This window comes from Fulmarus glacialis, unplaced genomic scaffold, assembly GCF_000690835.1.
Source record: "Fulmarus glacialis isolate BGI_N327 unplaced genomic scaffold, ASM69083v1 scaffold30048, whole genome shotgun sequence".
NCBI classification, from domain to species: Eukaryota; Metazoa; Chordata; class Aves; order Procellariiformes; family Procellariidae; genus Fulmarus; species Fulmarus glacialis.
This window is the reverse complement of record NW_009226819.1, coordinates 6226-28106: the sequence shown is the minus strand read 5'-3', so window position 1 is coordinate 28106 and position 21881 is coordinate 6226. Positions and strand designations below refer to the sequence as shown.

The following is a 21881-nucleotide window of genomic DNA, read 5'->3' as shown; positions in this document are numbered from 1 at the left end:
TTCCCCGCCATAGCGCCTGTAGGCTGCGGTTGGCTGGTGGTGGTGGTGGTGGTGAGCCGTCCTGCCGGCAGTGGGGTTTTGGCAGCGGCATCCGAAGCTCAACAAAGGTCGTAGGGTTTGATTGCGAGTGTTAGGTGGTTCAGTCTGGATCTTTCCACTGTCAATCCTCTTGTTTGTCCGCCAGTCAATACCTTCTCTCTGCTGGTGCATGCTGCGTCTGAACTAGAGGTGCTAAAAACTCCACCGTGGCCGCTGAAATGCACTTCAATCTGAATTTTACCTTATAAATTACTTTTCTGGGGTTTGTTGGATTTTAGATTATATATATGTGTGTGCGTACATTCAGCTTTTGAAAAAGTAAATGCCCTGTTTGTTGGTAGCCGGGCCGCTCTGTGTGCTGCTCGGGGCTCCCCTGCCGGGAGCATCCCTGACCGCACCTTTGCAGCTCGTTACTGTCTCACACTCAGGTGATTCCTTCTAAAAGCCGAGAGCTTTGTTTTTTTATAATCGCTATAAATATTGCATATCTCTCAGTGGGAAATCAATTGTAAATCAAGTCTTAAGGCAGTGCTGAAAGGTGATCTCTCAGATGCGCCAACAGCCGCCTGACCTGGTGGGGCGGACTCGGTGACAGCAAATATCTCCGTTCCTTTCCAGGTGCCTCAGCGAACCACTTCCATATCCCCTGCTCTGGCGAGGAAGAACTCCCCAGGGAATGGCAGCGCCCTGGGGCCCCGGCTGGGCTCCCAGCCCATTCGGGCAAGGTACGGACACCGAGAGGGACGGGCAGGAGTGATCCCAGTGTGCTGCTGCCTGCGCTCCTCCTGGCATCGCCCGGCTGGGGAGCCCGAACATGGGCTGGGGTTTAGCCCTGCTTTTGCTCACTGGTAACAACATGAGATTTGCAGTGCTTCTCTTGTCGCTGGGATGAACTAGTTTTGCATTCATTAGTATTTTGTAACAACAGCAAAGGCCGTGAGGGCTTGGATCCCTTGGAGGTTTTGCTCCCTGGGCTGAATACGTTCCTGGGCATTGCAGGGGTTGGAGGTGGATGCTGCATCTGCTGCCGTGGGGTCAAACTGGAATTGGGCGCTCCCTTTAGTGGAATTAGGTTCTGGTTCTCCCAGTGTCACCTCTTGCATATGAGGGGATCCATATAAGCCAGTGGGGAGAGCTCAGTGATACATACCATACATTTCCTACCGTCAGAGCAGCTTTTCACAGATAATGACCGAGGAATGTGCCGGGGGACAGTCACTGATACAGCTTGGTGAGATCTTCCTTAGATGTAGATCAAGGATTAAATTCCCTTCGGCTTCCTAGGACTAGGGCCTTTAGCTTAGCCAGATCAAGCTCTCCGGCACAGGGGTGTGCAGGGTGCACTCATAGCACCCCGAGGAAGGATGCTGCACCACATCTGACATCTGCCATGCCAGAGCTATCCCTGGGCATGTTTAAAACAAGCAGGGAAGTTGACAGGCTCTGCTCGGAGCCGGATGGAAAAAACGTGGCTTAGTCATGCGGGAGCTTGTCTCTGGTTTGCAGAGTATCGTGGGCAGATATAGACCTCAGACAGGCAAATCTCAGGGTAAATATGTGTTCCACGTAGCCTTACGTGATGGAGCTCCTTGGTTTCTTCTTCCTGCCTTGTCCTTTTGGGGTGAGGTCAAAACGCAAGCACTGGGACGGTCGTAGCCATGTGCTGTCACCAGTTTTCAGCATACGCCTTTCCTTCCAGCTCAGTGCCCCAACCATGCATCAGCAAACCCACATACAGGTTTACAGCTTAGAGTAGCTGGCAGGGGAAGCAGAAAGAGGAGGAATCTTTTTTGTTGTTTTTTAGATTAGACAAAATCCATGCATATCATGGTTGGTTCCTCTTTATTGCTCAAGGCTGAAGCATTTTGAATTCTTGAAAATGTTGTTCTTTTAATTAGCTGTTGCTTGAAGGACAATTTAAAATGCCGAGGGTTATTGGACTGCATGGTGCTAGTAAGTGATAGTATTGAAAGTAAAAAAGATAATGGGAGTCTGTGGGATTCAAGTTGAAGGTTGCCCAGTGTTTCCTTCAGCCTCCCGGTCCCAGTCCTGGTCAGTACAGGTAAATACATTAGTATTTTTTTATTCAAATACATTTCATGAATTAATTTAGCTAAGGACATGTCAGCTGTGCAGCATGAGCTTCAGGCCTTCAGTTTGATGAAAACTGGAAATTATTAGGATGCTACCATGTCCATTAAACTAAGTATTCAGTGAAATAGTTTCACATTTCATTTCTCTCACAGTAATGTAGCATTTCTCCAATTTTCCCTTTTAACCACCTCTCCTATTGTTCTTGATTCCTCCCATGCATAAATGTAGATATTATTAAAATATGCTTTCTTTTATTTGTTACCCTATTGTAACAAATGAGGGCATATTTCCTTGCACAGAAAGTTACTGTCTTGCTCTCATCTTTTTAATACCCACCTGTGTCAATGCAAGATAACACTAGGCAGTGATTTTATATAATATCCATGCGAAGCAGCGTCCAAACGATTCTGCCAATGACCCCATTACGGCAATGGGCCTTTGCACGATTTGCACCGTTGTGGTCGTTCTCCGAGGGGCACAGCGTGCGCACTCCGCACACCTTGCGCTTCATGTGCACACCCTCCAATTGCAGTTGCATCATGTCACGTGGCAGTATTACCGCATCATTTTTATGTACGCAAGGTCCTAATTGGACTTGATGGAGAAAGCTTTCTGTACATTTTTAATGGGAATAATAATAACTTCGAATAATAAGATCACATAATATAAAACCAGATTGCATAACTCTGCATTGAACGTGTCTTCTGATGTCATTTCAGTGCCAAATAAGAATTAATTTCCTAAAGGCATCTCATACGCTGAGAGACATTAGTCATTCTTTGTGTATCAAGGACGTTTTTTATTCTAGATTCATGTATGTTCACAAGGGTGAAAGAAATCAAGGAAGAAAAGCGGGTATCTTAGGCAGGTTTAAAGTGAAGCCATGAAAATTGGGAAGTGTGATTAACTGGCTAAAGTGATCTGCAGCCTTGTTGCAAACTTGAGATTCTTTCTTCACTGAAATACTTCTTTCTTTGTCTCACAACGATTTGCGAATTCCTGCTTTTATGATGAATATTGGTGGTTAATTCAGATAACTCCAGCATTGCACATCTACAGGCTGAAGGGGAGTTTTGAGCAAAGAATGTTTTAATCTTTGCCAAATTTGGCAAAATAGGAGTAGAAAGCTGCTCTAGCCAATTTGTCATCATGGTTGTGGTCCACCTCCATAAAGATGTAGAGTGCCTAATTCATCTCCCGTGGATTTCAGTGGGGCTTGCAGGCTCAGTAGCTTCAGAAGAGAAGACTTCAGCCCTGTCCCTTCCAGCAGAGGAGGTGTCTCCTCACCTTCCAGCTGTCCCTGTCACTGTGGGAAGGATCTGAAGCCCCCGAGGTGCACGCAGCACCATCTGACGGTGGCCCTCTGTTTTGTGCTCCCGCAGCAACCCGGACCTGAGGAGGACGGAGCCCATCGTGGAGAGCCCGCTGCAGAGGACCAGCAGCGGCAGCTCCTCCAGCTCCAGCACTCCCAGCTCCCAGCCCAGCTCCCAGGGCGGCTCCCAGCCCGGCTCCCAGGCTGGCTCCAGCGAGCGCAACAGAGTCAGAGGTGAGGTTCTTGAAAACGTCCCTTGGCACCGGGCGTGCTTTCTGAGGCTTGTTTGATAAGCAGGAAGGGCAAGAGGTCTGTGAGCTCATGTATTTTTTTTTTTTTTAATTAAAAAATCAAAGGATTGATGATTTCTGATGTCCTTCTGTGACCAGCTGGCATCCTTGCAAACAGAGATGCCAGCACTCCCTTTTGCCTGGATGCTGATGTAGGATGCCCACGGCAGCGTGCGCTGCTCCCGCACTCGGCTGAAGCACTGCAGTGCCAAGTAACTTATACAAAAGGAGATGGGGGTTATGCTATAGGGTAAAAAAAAAAAAAAAAGAATACCAGCATGCTTCCGATCTTCATTGACCCAAGCTCACTTCTTCTGTGATGGTTTCTTTGGGATTGTGTTTCACTTTGGGTGGGTATCTCTTTTTTCCCTTTTTTTTTTTTTTGAGCTTCATCTTTGTGCAAAGCCTGACATGAGAGCAGAGGAGTGAATTAGCCCGTAAGAAGCTGTCTCTAAAATGCTTTCACCAGGCAGCCGTGCTTACACTAGGTTTATGTTCCTCTCATCTTAGAGCCACTCTTAAAGATATTCCATTCCCCCGTTGAATCACAGTAGCAGTTGCTACAGGAGTAGTACAGCCCATACATCTGCATTTCTGGCACAGCCCCGCAGTATAAATCCCCGGGGCTGAAGTGCATTAAAACAAATGCTGCCTCCATGCTTTGAATTTTTTATGACTTGGCTGTAAGGTGACGTGTCTGTTGTTGAAATCATCACTTCTCTGGGTAGTCAATAAAAGCAGTTTATCGCCAATTGTCCTTTTTGGTTTGGTTTTGTTTTTTACTAATGAGGAATCCTGTGACAAATAATGTCCTAGCAATGTCAGATGCTGCAGAGCTTTTAATTTATCACATGCCTTGCTCTTTTGCAGAGTGAATTTGGTTTTTTAGTAGAAAAAAGGGCAGTCACGCCACAGGAAGGCTATCAGTGGAGGCTGGGCTGGATTATGGTTTCTGTCGCTCTATGGAGGGACACTCTATAGAGTCAAGTAGAGAGGAGCAGGAGGATTTTTCGAGATAACAGAAGCAAAACGTAGTGAAACTTTATTAGTTGGACAAAAATTACCTATTTATAGGGCATCTAGTCCTGTGCCCTATGAGATGTCCTTGTCTGCTTTCACCACCATCTTCCTGCGCTTCGTGGGCAAATAGCCGGGGAAGGGGCTGCCATACGAGGAAGCCCCCCCCCCCACCCATCCCAGGCGATGGGATGCAGCGACGGCTTTCAGCAGCGTTTTAATTCCCACTCTCTCCGCTTGCCTTCCACCCAGGGAACGCCAAGCCCGAAGGGTCCCCTGTGCTCTCCCACGAGCCCGCCAAGGTAAAGCAGGAAGACAACAGGGATGTGACGCGACCGAGCCGACCCGCTGTGAGTCTTTAATTATTTCCCGTGGGAACGATGCCAGCCGGCTTGGCCACGTTTCCCTTCGGTGCAGTAGCACAACTGCGGGGACCCCAAAAAAGAGGCTAGTACTCCGCTCCTCCAACGGAGAGACTGGAAAGCGGTGGTACGGCGAGAGCCCGTGCGAGATTTGAATGCTTAAGAGAGTGCATGAGTTTTTATCAGGAGCCCAAGTCTAGGGGAAAGCACTTAAGCCTGTGTTTTCACGTGAAGCAGACGCTTAAGGGCTTTGCTAGCTTGGGCCCGGCAGTTGCCGATGGCACATTGTTGTGTTCCGTGCTGCATGTCCCCCCGCAGCAGCCCGGCGGAGGGATGCTTTGCTCGGGAAGGCTGGGCGACCGGCCCCCAACAGCCTTCACAGCTTAAAACCAAACCTGTAGTGGTTTCTGTACACTCCCGTTCTATTATTCTGAGCAAAATCTCATCCGAAGTGTTTCCTCCTGGTTTAATGCTGTTGACATTGTATTTTAAAACTGCAGAGTCGGCCTAATAACAAAATGAATTTCCACTGCTTCTCTTTTTTAATGTGTATTAATGTTTTGTTGATGATGTTTTTTTTCTCTACACTCCACAGCGTTGAGCTAACAATTCTAATTTTATTTCTAACCTGCTTGCCCTTCCTCTGGCTTTTTCCTGTCCCGATCTGTTTCCTCTGATGCTGATTATTCTTCCTTTACCCACAGAGCTATAAGAAAGCTATAGATGAGGTTAGTGATATCTTTTCTCAGTGGGTCATGCCTATGCAAGGTTGACTAGTTAGCGCTTAATATCGAACCGCGTTTTCTTGGTACGGACATTGAAAAAGGTGGCGATGCAATCTTGGGTCAGACGGGAGACCGAACGATTGCGTTTCGGCGCAGGGAGCCTGCCCGCGGGGAGGGGAGCGGCGCTGCCGGCGTGTTCTGCTCAGCCGTGGGCTGCCTGAAACCCGCTGGCCAGACCACTTGCGTGGAGGCCGCGGCAAGAAGCACCCCAGCTTTCACGCGCGGAGCAAAGGGTGCTGCCCTTGTTGGGCGTATTTGAAAGAGAAAGAGCGAGAGCGGAGGTTTCTTGTGCCGGTGGAGGTGGTCCAGGCAGCCTGCACCGCTCGCCACATTCTGCTCTCAGCTACAGCCCCCGGCCGCCCACTGATTTCAGTGGGGCCACCGAGCGCTGTTTGAAATGCATTTTCAGCCTAATTCGAACCAAGGCGCTCGGCAAACGAAGGAAAACAGAGCAGTGGAATACAGTGGGTAATTCATTCTCATGGACCGGATCACCAGCTGTAAGGTCGTCTTGGATGTTGATGGGCAATGCTAGTCTTCATCCATCCTCTTAAAAAAATGAGAGTCCTGAATTATACCTTTTTCACCATGTCATAATATTTTAAAAGCGGGTGCATCTGGCGATGGTGAGTGTTTCAGTGTTCATGGGAAGGGACCAAACATTCCTGATTTAGCATTTAACTTGCCTCACACATGCATTGCTGTGCACACATGGCTCATACTGGTAACTGCGGGGCTGTAATGGAAAGCACTGGTATCAGCAGCCTCTCCTGCAGCCTCTTTCCTCTAAAAATAGAAGATATGAAAGAAGGAAGATGTGCTGGTTAGTTAACTTGTTCTCTTGGATGAAACATGAGCAATGCGTTTTGTTTAATGAGGTGCTTTGTTAAGAAAAAAGCACATAAATCAGTGTCTAAATAGAGGCAGCGTGTGTGCTAAATTCAAGTTCAATGAGCTATGTGATTTTGGAAACCAATCTGACTTGATTCCAGCAAATACTAAATCTCAAGAAGTCTTTGTAATTAAAAGTAATTAAAGAGCACTGATACTGCTAACTTACATTATGTCACCCTCAGTAATAACATTTCAAGCACGTGTGGAACTACAGAGCACTTTCTTTCTAGTTGTCAGATTGTTTTTGGTCCAAGAGCAACTCAGTGAAACCGTTTAATCCTACAAAGTGCTCATTACTTAGGGAAAATGATAGCATCAAAGAATTAACTATCCCAAGGCAAAGCTTTAACTAGGAAATACGAGTTATCTGATGATATTGTCTGGGAGTATTATTGCTGTTATAACTTCCAAATTAGTTACTAAAAACTAATTAAGCTGGTTTTTAAAATACTTGACTATCTTCTAGTGATGACCAAAGAAGGCTGATAGGGTGCCTTGAAGCACGTTAGAAATGGAAGGTGCAAAAAAGAAGTCATTTTCACGGTCCATCGCTGTGATAGAGAAGGGTTTAGTGCTAGTCCTGCGCTGAGGAATTTCAGCTGCAATTTTAAGAGGCTCTTACGCAGTCCTAAAGTCGTTTTTAAAGTTGAGAAAGCTCTAATCCAACTCAAAGGCAAGTGCTCAATAAAGAGCATATTTTATACTCTAAATGGAAAGCATTGTTAAGCTGTTCAAATTTTCATTGGTTCTTATTTAGGAAAAGAAACAATCATATAGAAGCTGCTACAGCACTAATTAAAATAATTTCTTGTCATGACTGCAGATTTGACTGCATTTCAATCCCAAAAATGTTGGCGTGGAAAATAAACTCTTGTAATACCACATTCTCTCTTTAACCATGATAAAGAGCCTTTCTTTAAAGGTACAGAGAGCGGTTGGATTTGGAGAGGCATATATAATACCCATCACAGGTACCTGCTGGGAAGCAGGGATTGATCCTTTTGTTAAAAAACTAGCTTTTTTTTTTGTATACTAATATTTATGGGTCTAATGCAAAGCCCTCTGAAGTCCATGGGAGTCTCTGCTCTACGTCAGAGGGCAGGCAGGGCAGACCTGGGAGCAGAATGTGCGGCTGTCCACCGGTGGGAGCCGGCCGGGAGGTGTGGGTCACTAATCACCAAAGTACAGATTGCTTGCAAAATATTCCTGCTTCACGATTAAAAAAATAAACTGGGTTTGCATCTCAGCCATAGAAGTTTTCCATCGTTTTCTTCACGTGTCGCCGGGATAGATTTTAAGAGCTCCCTTTGCAATCGTAATTAATATTGCCATAGTCGCCCTGCTGGAACGGTAAACTGGAAATGCAGTAAATGAGAGTATGGCCGTAAGACGATTGTGGAATTTAGTCTTTTTCAATGAGTTTCTTTCTCCCTAATCCTTTATCTCTGACCGAATGCACTGATGCCTACCTCGGTCACTAATATAGGGAGAAATGGTAAGACTGACAATTGCGATGCTTTGTTCGTCATGTGCATGTCTTGTGCAACAGAGTTCTCTAACCCATTCTAATTCGAGCTCTCATGCTTTTCTGCCCTACTGCTTCCCCCTGCATTGCTATAAAAGCATGTAAGATAACAAAAAGTCTCTTTTCTACACGGTGCCTGCCATGTTCCTTGTTTTGAAATAGCAGTGTCTATTTTATATGACTGTCGGGTCTGAGGCCTCATCAAAGTCATGGTAAACTGAAAAATTATTACTAGGCTTTGGGACCGCTCCTATCTTTTTTCTTGTTTCAAGGCTTTTCCGCCCCACCCCCCCCCTTAGCTTGTAGGCTGCCACATTTCCCACAAAGTGCTTAATGGGTCCCGCTGAGGGATTTTTTTTTTTTTTTTTTTTGATTGTGTGGCTGACATAGAGCTGTGACTCCAAAGTCTGGCTGAGCTGGGCGCTTCTCCTCCTGCTCCTCACCGCCTCTCGGCAGCCGCCCGACGGCGGAGACTCACCACGGAAGCAGCTCTTGACGTGGGGATTGCACCACTCCATGGGAGATGCTGTCATTGCTTCCTTCCCAGATGCATTTATTACAGAATAAATACAATTACAGGGTCTCTTTGCGAAGTTTGAAAGAAGAGAGAACCCTGCAGGAGAAATTCTCCGAGCCAATCTTTGAAATGACGTTGTTTTCCAGTTTACTATGATGGTGACTGAACTTCACCTTTTCCAACAAATATAATTTTGTCGTGTATATACATATAAGTGTGTGTATATATATGCACATACACGTTCCAAACAGAAAAAGAAGAGGTTGGCTATTGATTTTTCAGTGAGCGTAAATCAGTTTTGTTTTGTTTAATAAATGCTACATGCTACAAACATTGTCTTACGTTCGTCTCATGTTTGTAACGACTCTGTAAAGCTATTTCTTGTTGCTCGTGCTGTTAGTATTGGCTTTTGAAGAGATGTATGTGACATTCTCCTAGCTTTAAATATAATAACCATCGCTTTCTTGTTATCTTACCCCCATCCCTTGTAGGATCTGACGGCCTTAGCCAAAGAGTTGAGGGAGCTGCGCATCGAAGAAACCAATCGTCCCCTGAAGAAGGTGACGGACTACTCCTCCTCCAGCGAGGAGTCAGAAAGCAGCGAGGAGGAGGAGGAGGATGGGGAAAACGAGACGCATGATGGGACCGTGCCTGTCAGTGACATCCCACGGCTTATGTAAGAAGCGCTTTCTTTTGGGGGGCAAACGGTGAAAGCGCGGCATATCTTGGTCTGGAGGAGCCGTAGCTGTGACATGGGACAAGTCCAGAGAGTGTCGGTGTTCGGTGGCTGGTACTGGGAACGGCGTTACGGTTGCAAGGGATAATTTACTCAGACGGGTCTTTTTCCCAGTCCAAACTAGAGATACTTAATGGGAAAAACTGAATTATTTCCGCTGCGCATTCAGTGAACTTGGATCCCAAGCTGATGGACCTGTTCCTGCTGTTAAGGCGGGTTTTTGGCCAGAGTGGACGCGCCTGACTTCATCCACACCTTGGGTCCTGCCCACAGGGTTGGCATGTTAAAGCTTTTCCCTACTCTTGAGCCTCGTCTTGCCCCAAATTAAGCCGTGCATAAGCGCAGTACTTGGTGGCCTGCCCAGTGCCAACTGTTAGAGCCAGGATTATAATAATCCTGAATCTTTGTCTTTGATTTTTGTCCTTGGCTCAGTCACTGTGCAGGCAGCAAAACGTGGTGGGCTAAAACGTTGAAATGAAAAAGTCAGCAGACTATACTATTGCGTCCCCATCGTAGGTCGTGGGACACTTGTGCTTTTGAATATCTCGAGATGAGGGAGGAGGGCAGCGTAGCTCCAACACACACAAAACAGCTGTCATCGTGCAGAGTGAGCTGGTGGAGCATCCCTACCCGGCGCTTTGCAGCACTGGGGGCTCTCCGCCTGGCAGTGGGGTCTAACTCCTGCCCCTTTGAATTTGCAGAGGAGTTGTGGGAAGGCTTTAGGGGATTATTTGCATTTTAATCAGTTCATTTCCATTCTTCCTGCTAAATGAATTATTAGTCGATATAGGCGTACCCGGCTTCATAGTGGTGGGGCGTGAAGCGGCAGAGAAGCCCTCCGGGTGGCAAGGAGACTCAGGGGGTCCATGTTATGCAAAGTGCTAAGCTCCTGGGTTGGAGCTTCCTTCCAGCAGAAGATGAAAAATCAGAGCTCTTGGAATTTGTCGGAGAAAGTCAGAAGACGGAGGGATGGCTATGAATATGCAGCAGTCAGATGGGCAGTCACGCATGCAAGAAGGGGCCTCAGGCTGCTCGCAGAAGAGGAGTTTAACCAGGAGTCGTTAATCTGTGCTGACATCCTTCCACCAAACACCTTGTGTTTGACGCGGCGCTTTTCAGTGGATAAAATATCTCACTGAATGCTTTGCAGCCAGATGACAGGCGTGGCGGTGAGATGGATGCCCCAAACCCACTGCCAGCCGAACGCAGCGTGCTCCGTAATGTCCTGTCCATGAACGTGCCCCTGAGACTGAACGTTGAGGTGCAAACCCTTGGAGTGACAGTGAGGTGGCAGGAGCTCTGTCCCTATCTAAGCCTTCGCGGGTATCTGCGGGCACGGCTGCGCTGCTGTGAGTCTGGGGAAAAAGAAGGCGAATGCTTGGCTTTACACCCTTATTTCACAAAAGGAACCTTAACTCAAGTTCAGACTAGATGTAGTTGGGCATTTTTCTATCAAAGCTTTATTTTTCCTATGTTCAGTGATTTTCCATTAGAAACTGGGGCCGAGAGATATCATCTCACCTTCTCCTGCACCTTCTGAGTGATCTTTGTATAACCCATTTTTAAACTTCCCTGGGCATCCTCTGTGAGCACTGGGCTGCTCTTCATTCCAGCTCTGTCCAGGTCTCTCCTGCTGTGGGATAAGCCCATCCATTGCTTTGTGTCCCAGTGGATAGGAGGGACCGTTTACTCCTACCATCTCTACAGATACCTCTTCTAGATCTGAAGGCTATGATGACTCCCTTCACCTCCTTCTCTGGGCTATACAAGCCAGCTCTTGCTCGTGTCCGGGGATTTCTTGCAGGGTGACACTGAAATCTGGGGCCTTGGGGCTACCACAGCCATTCATTCGCTTGCTGAATGGTCTCAAAATTAACGTAACCTCCTTTGCCTCTGGTTTCTTATTTCTAAAACTGGAATAATTGTGTTATTTTCCCATCCTTTGGCAGGGTCGGAGCGCTAATGGTAGGAAGGAGGTGCAAGCTCCTCATGTGAAAGGCACAGCAGAAGTATGGCACGCTGTTCTTTGGAGTGCTTTGGTGATGCCTGTCCAGTCGTATGTTTGATACGATGCAGGCGAGGACCCATCATCGAGCCAATCCCTTTTTGGGGTCCCCAGGGCTCACATCTCACAATGGACCAGTAACCCCCTTGATTAATGCAGGCTCGCTTTGGCTTTTCACATTACCAGGCTGCCTTGTGAGCCTCTGGGCCTTGACAAGGAGGTTCGCATGGGGATGACGTGTTAAAGAGTGAATTACTTCATATTGATGGAAAGGAACCAGTCTGTATGGCCTTTAAATGCAAAGTAACAGGTCTCATCAGCAACATCTTCATAACCGCCATTGACATTTTCCAGCACAAAGGCAGGGCTGGGTAATCCAGAGACGCTTCGTCATTTGCTTTTGGATTCGTTTGAATTATATTTAAGCAGCTCGTCTGCTAAGAACGTAATCATAAAGTAACAGTGGCTCCTCACCACCTGCGACATCTGCTCTCAGGCAGTCCTAAAATTTAATGTGTTTGAGAATAAACTCCAGCCTCTCTCTTGACATAGAAGCACAGAAATAAACTGAAGGTGAAATCATGGGTTAGGGCTACATTTTCACCTGGAAAACAGCAGAGACATAACTCGTACTCCTGCCCGCACCTCCCCCAAACCCCATCCCCTCCCTTCTTGTCTTTTCTTGTTGGCTGCTCCGATGCACTGTGCCCTTTTCAGGGGTTGAGATGGAGAATAAAGGGAGTGAATTATTTTTTTTAAAAAACTTTCTTAAGTAGAAAAAATGATGTAAGGTAGAGCAGGACTGCAACTCCTTGTTACCTGTTGGGCAGTGCTCCTCTCAAGGCACCTTGGGACGAGAAGGGCCCTTCTCTTTGGTCTCCGTGCTTTATCTGTAGTGTTTCAACCTGACCCTGCTGCTGTATTTCTGACAACATAAATAATTTCCCCATACACTTAAGTGGATATATTTTTTAATTTTTCTTCCTGTGAGATACAAAGCCTTAGCCTTATTGAAATAATACTGCATTAGAGGATTTCTCATCTAGTTCAGCAAAGAAAATATTAATCGTTAATGCTTTTCCGTTCTGTCCTCAGACCAACAGGAATTCCTGGAAGCAATGAGCCGTACAACCTGGGAATGGTGACAACCCACGGGCTAGAGACTTCCCATGCAGATACGTTTAGCAATATTTCAAGGGAAGGGACTTTAATGGTGAGGGAGGTAAGTTGTAAAACAAATATTTCCATGGAGCATCTTCAGGAGGTTTTGCCCATGTAAGCACAAAAACTAACAGTGCTGTGTGTCCGGAACACAAAATGACTGAGTAAATTGTGCTCATTAGCGCTCTCCTAATACAATTTACACTCGGAGCAAATGTGACAAGTGCTAATGTTTCTCAGAACTACAAACAGCAGTGAATAGTAATGCCAGAGCACGGCGGGGAGGATGCTCATACAAATGACTCTGCCGTAATCCCACAATAGCTCCAGGCAACAGAAGTTATCTTCAATTTACACCATTTAGTTAATGCGCTTGGAACCTGACCCAAAGTTTCCCCTTTTCTTTCCAACTTTTGCCACCGTGTGGCCACTGGCCCTGCCTGGGGAGGGCCAAGGCCCCCTCCCCACCAGCAAGCCGGCTGCAGAGGGCACTGGGCATCCCGGGGGGCACTGGGCATCCCGCCCGGATGCGAGCCCCCAGCTCCGGCATCACGGAGGAAGGGCTGCGGTGGGAGCAATCCTGATGGATGGTACTGCAGGAGTGAGGTAGAGGAAGGCTGTGGAAGATCTCCCCCAGTGTTTCTTGGTTTCCTGGTTGCTGGAACATGCCGGCGACGCTGCTGGAAAGGCAGGCGGGTAGCAGGTCTCCTGGTGAGGGGGCAGGAGGCTCTGGCAGTTCGTAAGAGAGGGGAGTCGCTCTCCTGCCGGCATGTAAGGGAGGTGGATGGGAGAGGAGAAGGAGGGAGGGGAGGTTGGAGCCAGCAATCATAAAGGAGGAGTGTTTAGGTCAAATGCAAACTAGGCTTGAGCAGCATTTTAATTCTTAACTCCGTTTATGTAAAATACTCACATATGAAGGGAAAAAAAATGAACGCAACTTCGAAAGAGAGGAAGGAGTTAGCAAAAGAAGTTGCAGTGTATTTGCTGCCTTCCTCCATGAGTTTTGGAGCTGGGCAGCAATGCGCAGCCCACCGAACCCCTCCCAGGCGCGGAGCTGTTCAGAGCAGGGCTCCCCACAGCCTGGGCAGCCCTCTGCGCATCCTTGCAGCAGGGAGGGTGATGCAGCTAAGCAGGAGAACAAGTCACTGCTGTAACAGGCAGCCGTTTCGGAAAGACCTTAAGCATCGCAACGGTAAAACACGTGCCACGCCAGCAAGGCCGTTGGAGAAAGCACTGATGCAGAAGGGTTTAAAAGCCACATGTGAGACAAGCAGCGGGGAAACCCCTTGGGGAGGTGGGAGCGTGATAAGGAACCCAAACTGCAGCCTCGTGTTTGCTCCCCACCACCGCCGGAGCCATCAGAGGACAGACTCACGGAGGTCAGCGGGCTTTGGGCAAAGGGCTTTTCGCTCTTTGGTGGGACAGCAAGGTGGTTGAAGGTGATGGTAACGAGTGAGCAAAAGATAAATGTTGTCAAAGTAAAAACTTGGTGAGCCTGTTCAGAGGGAGTTTTCCACTAATCCCAGTAAATGGGCAAGTCTCTGGAACGATCTCATTGATGTGCTCCAGGTAGGTGAGATTCATCAAAATGGCAAATATCTCAAAACGATGGGCAGGGAAGGGAGAAACTTTCCAGCAACTGTCTTGCACGAGGTGGGGATGGAGAGGAAGGGGAACCCCGGGGAAACCCCGGGAACCTTGTGCACAGAGCAAGATGCCAGTCGTTCTGCCGATGTTCTGCCGATGCTGCCGCTGTTCACTGCTGTTTTGGGTTACAGAAACATGCGACAGGGGCTGTGTTGGCATTTGCAGTCAGGCTACTTGCTGCCGTAGCTGTGCAAAGCCGTTAAGGCTAATGCTGATCGAGGGGTCAGATTCTGCCGTCACCGTGGCCGGTGGCCGCGTGGGAGGAGAGCTGCGCATGGGGTTTGCACCCATGGTGGCAAGAGCAGAATCTGCCCTACGTTCCTTGTCTCGAAACGACGGTGATCAGGCTTCTCTCGCTGTAACGTGGCTAATGACTCTGTATTGACTTTGTGATTAATCCTGTCTTTATTTCTCCTGGGGTGGGGGGGTTGGTTTGCTGCTTGCCAGATTGCATGGGGATGGAAACAGAGAGGGTCCTTCTCCTGCGCTTGCTCTGGGAACTGGGGGACTGCCAACGACCTGGTTTTGTTTGGTTTTTTCCTCTTCTTTTTCTCTTCCCCCCTCCCCCTTCTCTTTCTTCCTCATGCCTTGTGTCTCTGCAGACCTCTGGTGAAAAAAAGCGTTCTGGCCACGCAGCCAGCAATGGCTTTGCAGGTCACATCAATCTACCTGACCTGGTGCAGCAAAGCCACTCGCCAGCGGGCACGCCGACCGAGGCCCTGGGGCGAGTCTCCACGCATGCGCAGGACATGGACTCGGTGCCTGAAGTAGGTGGTGGGGGGGCTCCTCTTTCTCCTTTGCATCGCTTTAAACAAGTATTAACACTTCTGCTCCGTAAAGGGGCTTTCCTGCTTTCCTCCCTGGCTTTCTTGGCTCTTCTCTGTCTTTGTTTCTGGTTCGTGTGGGTGAGTGTAGTGGAAATACAAGGGAATCTGATGGGTTATTGCTATGGCTGATGGTAGAAATTTATATTAGGTCTTCTCTCAAGCCCACCAGCTGGAGTTTTGGTGGTGATGGCTTGAATGCTGCCAACTGATGCAAAAGTCCCCCCCCTTTTTTTTTTTGCACTTGGAAATGTGAGAAAATTATGAGAGCCAGGGATGCCATTAACTTCAACTGGGCCCAGCTTCCACCTGTGCGATCTCTGATACTTAACGTGACTCAAAAGGTTAGCAAAAACCAAAGTCAACAGAATTCTGGATAGTTCTTCAGACTAGCAAAATCTGCACACCTTTGAAGTTGTGTGTTTCCAGTCATGGCAAAGTATTTCTCCCTGGTACCTGTTTTACAGGGACAGGATTGAACATTAACATTGTATAAGGTGTAAAAAGTCCTAGAAAGTACAAGATGTGACACATAAGACAAGGGAATTGGTGTTCCTTGCTTACCATCACCAGCTGTGGGAACCAGGCAGAGTTCTCTGTTTTCCCGTGAAAAATCAACCCATTTGGTGCTAAATAAGCTATTTGATTTGATTTTTTTATTTACATTTTGTTGGTTATACATGAAAAGTTCTGTCATCATATTCTCTTTCATAAAAATGATGTACTCATTTTACAGTTTACTTTTACTAGCAGTATAAAAATCGCTTGGAATTGGGCATTGATAAAACACAAGAACAGATGGTACCTTGACCTCAAGGTTTTATCCATTTCCTTGTTGCCTTTAAAAGCGCTGATGAGAGAGTTGATCCTGAAAGTAACACCTTCCACGGTCATCCTGGGACAGCTTAAACGCATGCAAGGATTGGGTTTAAATATATTCATTTATAGAATACCAACCAAGAAGATCTTTTCCATTTCTAAAACTGCATTTTTAGGGCTGACTGAGCCAGGAGTGGGTGTAAGTGGAAACTTGGGGATGTAGTTCGCAGGCTTCCAGGTGACTCATGGTGCTGCGAGCAAAAAGAAGGGAGCAAGCACGACCTCACCCTGCAGCTTGATGCTGTCTCTGTGGGCCACCACGGAGGTTTATAGGCAGTTGAACAGGACCTGGAGGAAGATGAGGTCTTAATGTTTAAATAAGGGACTTGGAAGTTATTAAAATGCCAGCTTCTTAGGAGAACAGCTGAATCTGAGCAAAGAAAAATGCTCGGTGCATTGGAATGAGGGGTTTCTTCATAATGCATTTGTCGGAAAGCACCTGGCTCTCAGCTGGAAAGCATCTCTGGAAATACTGAATTTTTCCCGTCCTTGAATTGTTGGTGCTTTATGGAAAAGACATCCAGCACAGGAAAAAAATGTGTATTTCTTGGATATGAAAGAAGCACAAAGTAGCGAGTTTATCTTACATGCGCACACAAATATCATGGCGTACTGTGTATGTAAATGTGATATGTGTTCCTGCAGCCTTCCCTGCCTCAGGCTGTTAACTCCTTCCATGGGTCTCGGTTACTGTGTACTTTTTGGAAATCCATCCCATTTCTATGGAAACAGGGACACAGAGACGGGAGGGAAGCGGGATGCGCAGCATGGTTTTGGCAGGCGCAGGGCATGGATGCCGGCTTGCCCAAGGATGCCAGCCCCAAAACACTTGGAAAGCTTTTGCTCCTAAAAAAACTTGTCACCCGCCGGAGGACAGGTACGAGCCCAGCCCAGTTTCAGTTCGGCCGTGCCGGGGCGGTGGTGTTCCCCGTGGCATGTGTTCCCATGGCACGGGCTTGTCCCCGTGGCAGTTGTCCGTCCAAGGGCTGCGGCGATGGCGCTGGGCATAGGGAGCAACGTGGGCTCTGGTGACTCGGTGACGTGAAAGCTGAGGAAGATTTATTTCAGGGAAGGAAAATGTCCCGAGGAAGAAAAATGTGAGCAGTACTGTTGCTGCAGAAGGACTTGGGTTTTTCTGCTGTTACAGCTCTTAATGGAGGTCATACATAAAGCATATTCTGGGTAAATGCTGGAGGAGGAGGAATAAGCTGCTCAATGAGGGGGGAAGATCACGTCACTGATTCCCAAGGCAAGGATTTCCTTCTGCCTGCGAGAAGGTCTTAGCCCCGCTTTCTGCCTTAACAAAGCAATGGCTTTAAAAAGAAAGCAATGCGATGTTGCAGTTTGTTCCTCTCCAAATTCCCTTGGCAAAGTATTGGCTCTGACATTCCCTGCGATACCTTCAGGTTAAGTTTTGTGAGCTTAGAAATGGCCCTTTCTGCAGTCCCACCTGAAATGCTGTAGACAATCTAAAACACTTAATGGAAATTGCAGGTGACCTGTACGTGCTGTCCCCGTGAGGTGTGCTGAAGACCAGACTTTGGGGGGGCATGGAGCAATGTGGGGGATGCCATCTTCTGATGAGCCTGAGCATCCGAGGCGTTTTCAAACCCCCCCTGTTAAAAGCTCTCCCTAAAGCATCGCATAGCTCACCCCAAGCCTTCCCCATCTTCAGACCCTCCCAAAACCGGAGCAGCCAGGCGTACTGAGGGGCATTGCTGGGTCCTGCCTCAGCGATAGGTGTGAGGACCAGCAAGAACAGCCCAGCAGAACAAAAAATAGGCGTTTTGCTAGAGAGCTGACTTTTCCCACTTTCCCGGGGGCATCAATGTTTTGGGCTTAGCCCAGCAAACCCCTAGATATCGGGCAGCAAAAGCAGAGCGGTATTACGGCTGTACGAGCTCTCCTGCCTGTGCTTTTACAGGTCCTAAAATAGATTTCCATGACCTGTTGAAATAAAATCTTTGCTTTGGCACAAGGAAAGCAACAGTCCCACCTTTTCCAGCTCTGACTTACTGTGGTGGTCGCTGGTCCGTGTCAGCTGCCCCATACCAGGACTTTCCGGGGGCTCCCAGTACCATCCCACCAACCTTGGCTGCAAGGTGGGAGAGCGGGAAGAGCAAACTCTCGCCCGCCTGCCATCCCAGAGCGGGCTTTTAAGGCAGGTGCATTAGTGCATTACATGCAGACGAGTTGGTTTTTACCTGCATTGACTTTTGCCTCTGGCCCTGCGGCTTTCTCCGCTAACCCGTCTCATGGCTGTGCTGTGCTTCTGCCTGCGAGACGAGAGCAGAGCCGGGCCCTGCTCCTCTCCTTTTCTGTTGCTCATGGACACTCACAAATCCGATTCGCAAATCCAATTTAATGTTTTTCCTGATTAGTTTTGGGGGAGGAAGAACAAATGTTCATAGAGGGCTCAAAAAGAGCACCGCAGGGACAGGCACTGGGTCTGCTAATTAGGAAGTCTTACATGTACACACATACACAAAATTATTGTTATTAATTACTGTTATCTCTCTCTTTGCTGTTTATTTTCCAGTATGGTATGGGAAGTAGCACCAAAGCCTCTTTCACCCCCTTTGTGGACACCAGAGTGTATCAGACCTCGCCTACTGATGAAGATGAAGATGAAGACGAAGAGTCATCTGCTACTGGTAGGAGGCAATGGGGCCAGTTTGAGAGGGGAGGGCTGGAGGTCTGGGGACATCACCTGCTGACGGGTTTGGTGGTGGTTCCAACCCATGAGAAAATCCTGATGATCCCACTTCAAATAATAGCTCGTAACATAGTGATGACATCAGAAAATAAACGAAGTGTTGTCTTCCTATTCCAAAAAAAAAGCTGACAGAAGAGGTATATACAATTAATCCATCACACCTCGCTGTTTTATTGTGTTTCCTTGCAAGCCCTGTTCACCAGCGAGCTGCTCAGACAGGAGCAGGCCAAGCTGAACGAAGCCCGGAAGATCTCGGTGGTGAACGTCAACCCCACCAACATCCGTCCTCACAGCGACACTCCAGAGATCCGGAAATACAAGAAGCGCTTCAACTCGGAGATACTCTGTGCTGCTTTATGGGGTAAGCCCCTTACCATACCATGCCCTCAGCAAAGCTCTCCAGAGCGTGTGGCTGGCGATGAAACGTGAATGTGTCAGCGCAGAACCGAGCCCCTGGCTCTGGTTGTCCTTTTCTCCATCCCGGGCAAGGCTAATGTCCCCGAGTCCTGGCGCTGTAAGAGTGACTCCTCATCTTCATGGGAAGATCACAGCCTTAGCTGGGATCGGTCACTCTCTCGGGGGTTGTCCTTGGGAGAGATGAGCTCGGGGGGTTGTCCTTGGGAGCAGCCATGGCTCCCGGTGCCTATTGCCCTCTCCTCTTCAGGTGTGAATCTGCTGGTGGGCACAGAAAATGGCCTGATGCTGCTGGATCGAAGCGGACAAGGGAAGGTCTACAACCTGATCAACAGACGGCGATTTCAACAGATGGACGTACTCGAGGGTCTTAACGTCCTCGTGACAATATCAGGTATGCCTCTCGTGCTCTCACCCCATCGTTAACCTTCTTGGCCGTATTCTGGAGTGGTTCCAGCTCAGACAAAACCTGCCCACTGCTCTCAGAGGGAAGCTCCCAGGGGAGCTTGGAGATGGTTTATTCCCGAATCAAAGGCGTTAGATCTGCAAGAATGCCCCAGAGAGCAATTTGCTCCCATTGCCTGCCGGCTCTGCTTCATCTGCAACGCTCCATCCTCCTTCAGCAGGGAAGGGAAGGTGCCGGAAAAAGGCAGGATACAGGCAGATACCCCAGCAAGGCGGGTGGTCACAGCTTGAGGGGGCAGCGAGCTCTGCTTTTGGGTCTGTTTGGCTCTAGCCAAGGGAGCCATGAACCATAACTTCAGGGCTCCAGCTCAGACCATGGCTGCCCTGAGCATGGTGAGGGCCATGGGCTTGTCACCGTCCCCGGGTTCAGCCGGGAGCTCCGGAACTCTCAAATCAGGTTCATGGGATGATTTCTGGCAAAAAACCAAAAAACTCTATAGTCCAGTCTCCCAGGAGAGCGCCCAGCATCCTCCCAGCCCCATGAAGCACATGGGTGATGGAGCCGGGGCAGAGCCTTCTGCTGATACCTGCCCCGCAAAGCTTACAGAGGACAGCAAGAGAAATGCTCATTAGGAAAATTGCTTGGTATCGTCCTTCTACTTTCGTGTTGTTCAACAACCCCCTGGGCTCACTCTGCATTCACCGGCAAATTCCTGCTCCCTCCATTCAGATAGGGCTCAAAAAAATGCTGCTTCGTCTACCTTGCTCTGCAGCTCCCCTGTGGTTTTGGGGATACAGGTGTAGGAAGAAGGGGTGGAAGATGAGGTAGTGCTCCCCAGGGAGCACCAGCCCCTGAGACGGCGCTGAGGACAAGCCCTGGGGACTTGTGGAAACCCCCGAGCAGACAGAGCCCCTCATTTATGGTTTGGGTACTCTCCCACCAGCCTCAGTGCAAGCTGTGTCCTGGCCCTGCAGCGGGGCCTTTGCAGCAGCAGGGAGGTTTATAGAGGCGTGCAGAAATTTGGCAGCCCCTCAGCATTGCAGAGCCCAGCACCGGGCTTGTCGACAAATAGCGGTGCCTGTCGCAGACCGAGGAGCTCGTGTCTCAGCTGCAAGGTGGAATTGATGTACGAAGGAGAAGAGGGGGAAAGAAACCAGGTAGCTGAGTGGTAAGAGAGATGGGGTCACGGCCCCGCTCAGTCTCTCCGTGATTTATAGGAAGAGAAACGTTTGCAGCCTGCGGTGAGAGCCCAGCTCTTCCAGCATCCACCTGCAGTCTGGGAGACAGAGGTCTGGGCTCTGCTTTCCGTACCTTTTTTCCCAAGAAAAAAAAAACAACTGAATTACTATTTTCAACTTTGTTGTGAAACGAACTTTGATTTTATCATCTTGTGAGTGAAAATAAGCACTGAAATCTCAAGATTTCCCATGCGCACGTGCACTGCTCTGACAGGGGAGTTTCCTTTGCCAACAGGAAAGAAGAACAAGCTGCGCGTGTACTATCTCTCCTGGCTGAGAAACAGGATTTTACACAATGACCCTGAAGTGGAGAAAAAGCAGGGCTGGATCACCGTTGGGGACCTGGAGGGATGCATCCACTACAAAGTCGGTGAGTGGCCTCTCCAGAAAAAAACGTCTGGAGGGATGCACTTCTGTTTTCTAGTCTTAGATCTGACCTGACAAGTTTCTCTTAAAAGTATGGGTAGACCACAGCCACAAAGAAATTTGGTATTCATCTATATTATTAGGTGGACACTTTACCAAATGAGAACCAACAGAGAGAGCCTGAGAAGCTGTTCCTGGAGGCAAGTTTTTCAGTCTTGTTGGAAAGAAAGTGAATGTTTCTAAAATTGGTTTTATTTTTATTTTAGTGAAATATGAAAGAATCAAGTTCTTGGTGATTGCCTTAAAGAATGCTGTAGAGATCTACGCTTGGGCTCCTAAACCATATCACAAGTTTATGGCATTTAAGGTATGTTTATCTTTTAACCAAAATACACTCTGTAATTGCGAATACATGAGATTCCTGTACTATGCAGAGCAGAAAAGCATCTTGCTTACGTAGCTGAGCTCCTCGGGATGCCTGGCAGGCATGGGAGATGGGATACATTCTGGCTGAAGAGATGGGATACATTCTGCTCATGGCTAGCAATTAAGCGTTAATATTAGCTTATGTTGGCAGGCTTTACTTGGGAAGTTTGCAGAAAGCTGACCAAAGGTCCATAAGTAAAATTGAGGTGGTGTTTTTTTTTTGGGGGG

The 21881-nt window shown here is 48.1% G+C and overlaps 1 protein-coding gene across 1 annotated transcript in view; it reads left to right on the top strand.

Annotated features, from left to right (window-relative positions):
* LOC104080522 (TRAF2 and NCK-interacting protein kinase-like) overlaps nucleotides 1-21881 on the top strand; it is a gene marked incomplete at its 5' end in the record, with an annotated part of 38346 nt that overhangs the window by 10875 nt on the left and 5590 nt on the right. Inside the window, 12 exon segments of the mRNA XM_009582940.1 lie at nucleotides 658-764; nucleotides 3516-3679; nucleotides 5005-5102; nucleotides 5819-5842; nucleotides 9327-9511; nucleotides 12672-12798; nucleotides 14987-15151; nucleotides 18627-18741; nucleotides 18994-19164; nucleotides 19468-19611; nucleotides 21097-21231; nucleotides 21494-21594. Of these exon segments, the coding sequence (XP_009581235.1) occupies nucleotides 658-764; nucleotides 3516-3679; nucleotides 5005-5102; nucleotides 5819-5842; nucleotides 9327-9511; nucleotides 12672-12798; nucleotides 14987-15151; nucleotides 18627-18741; nucleotides 18994-19164; nucleotides 19468-19611; nucleotides 21097-21231; nucleotides 21494-21594 (1536 nt within the window).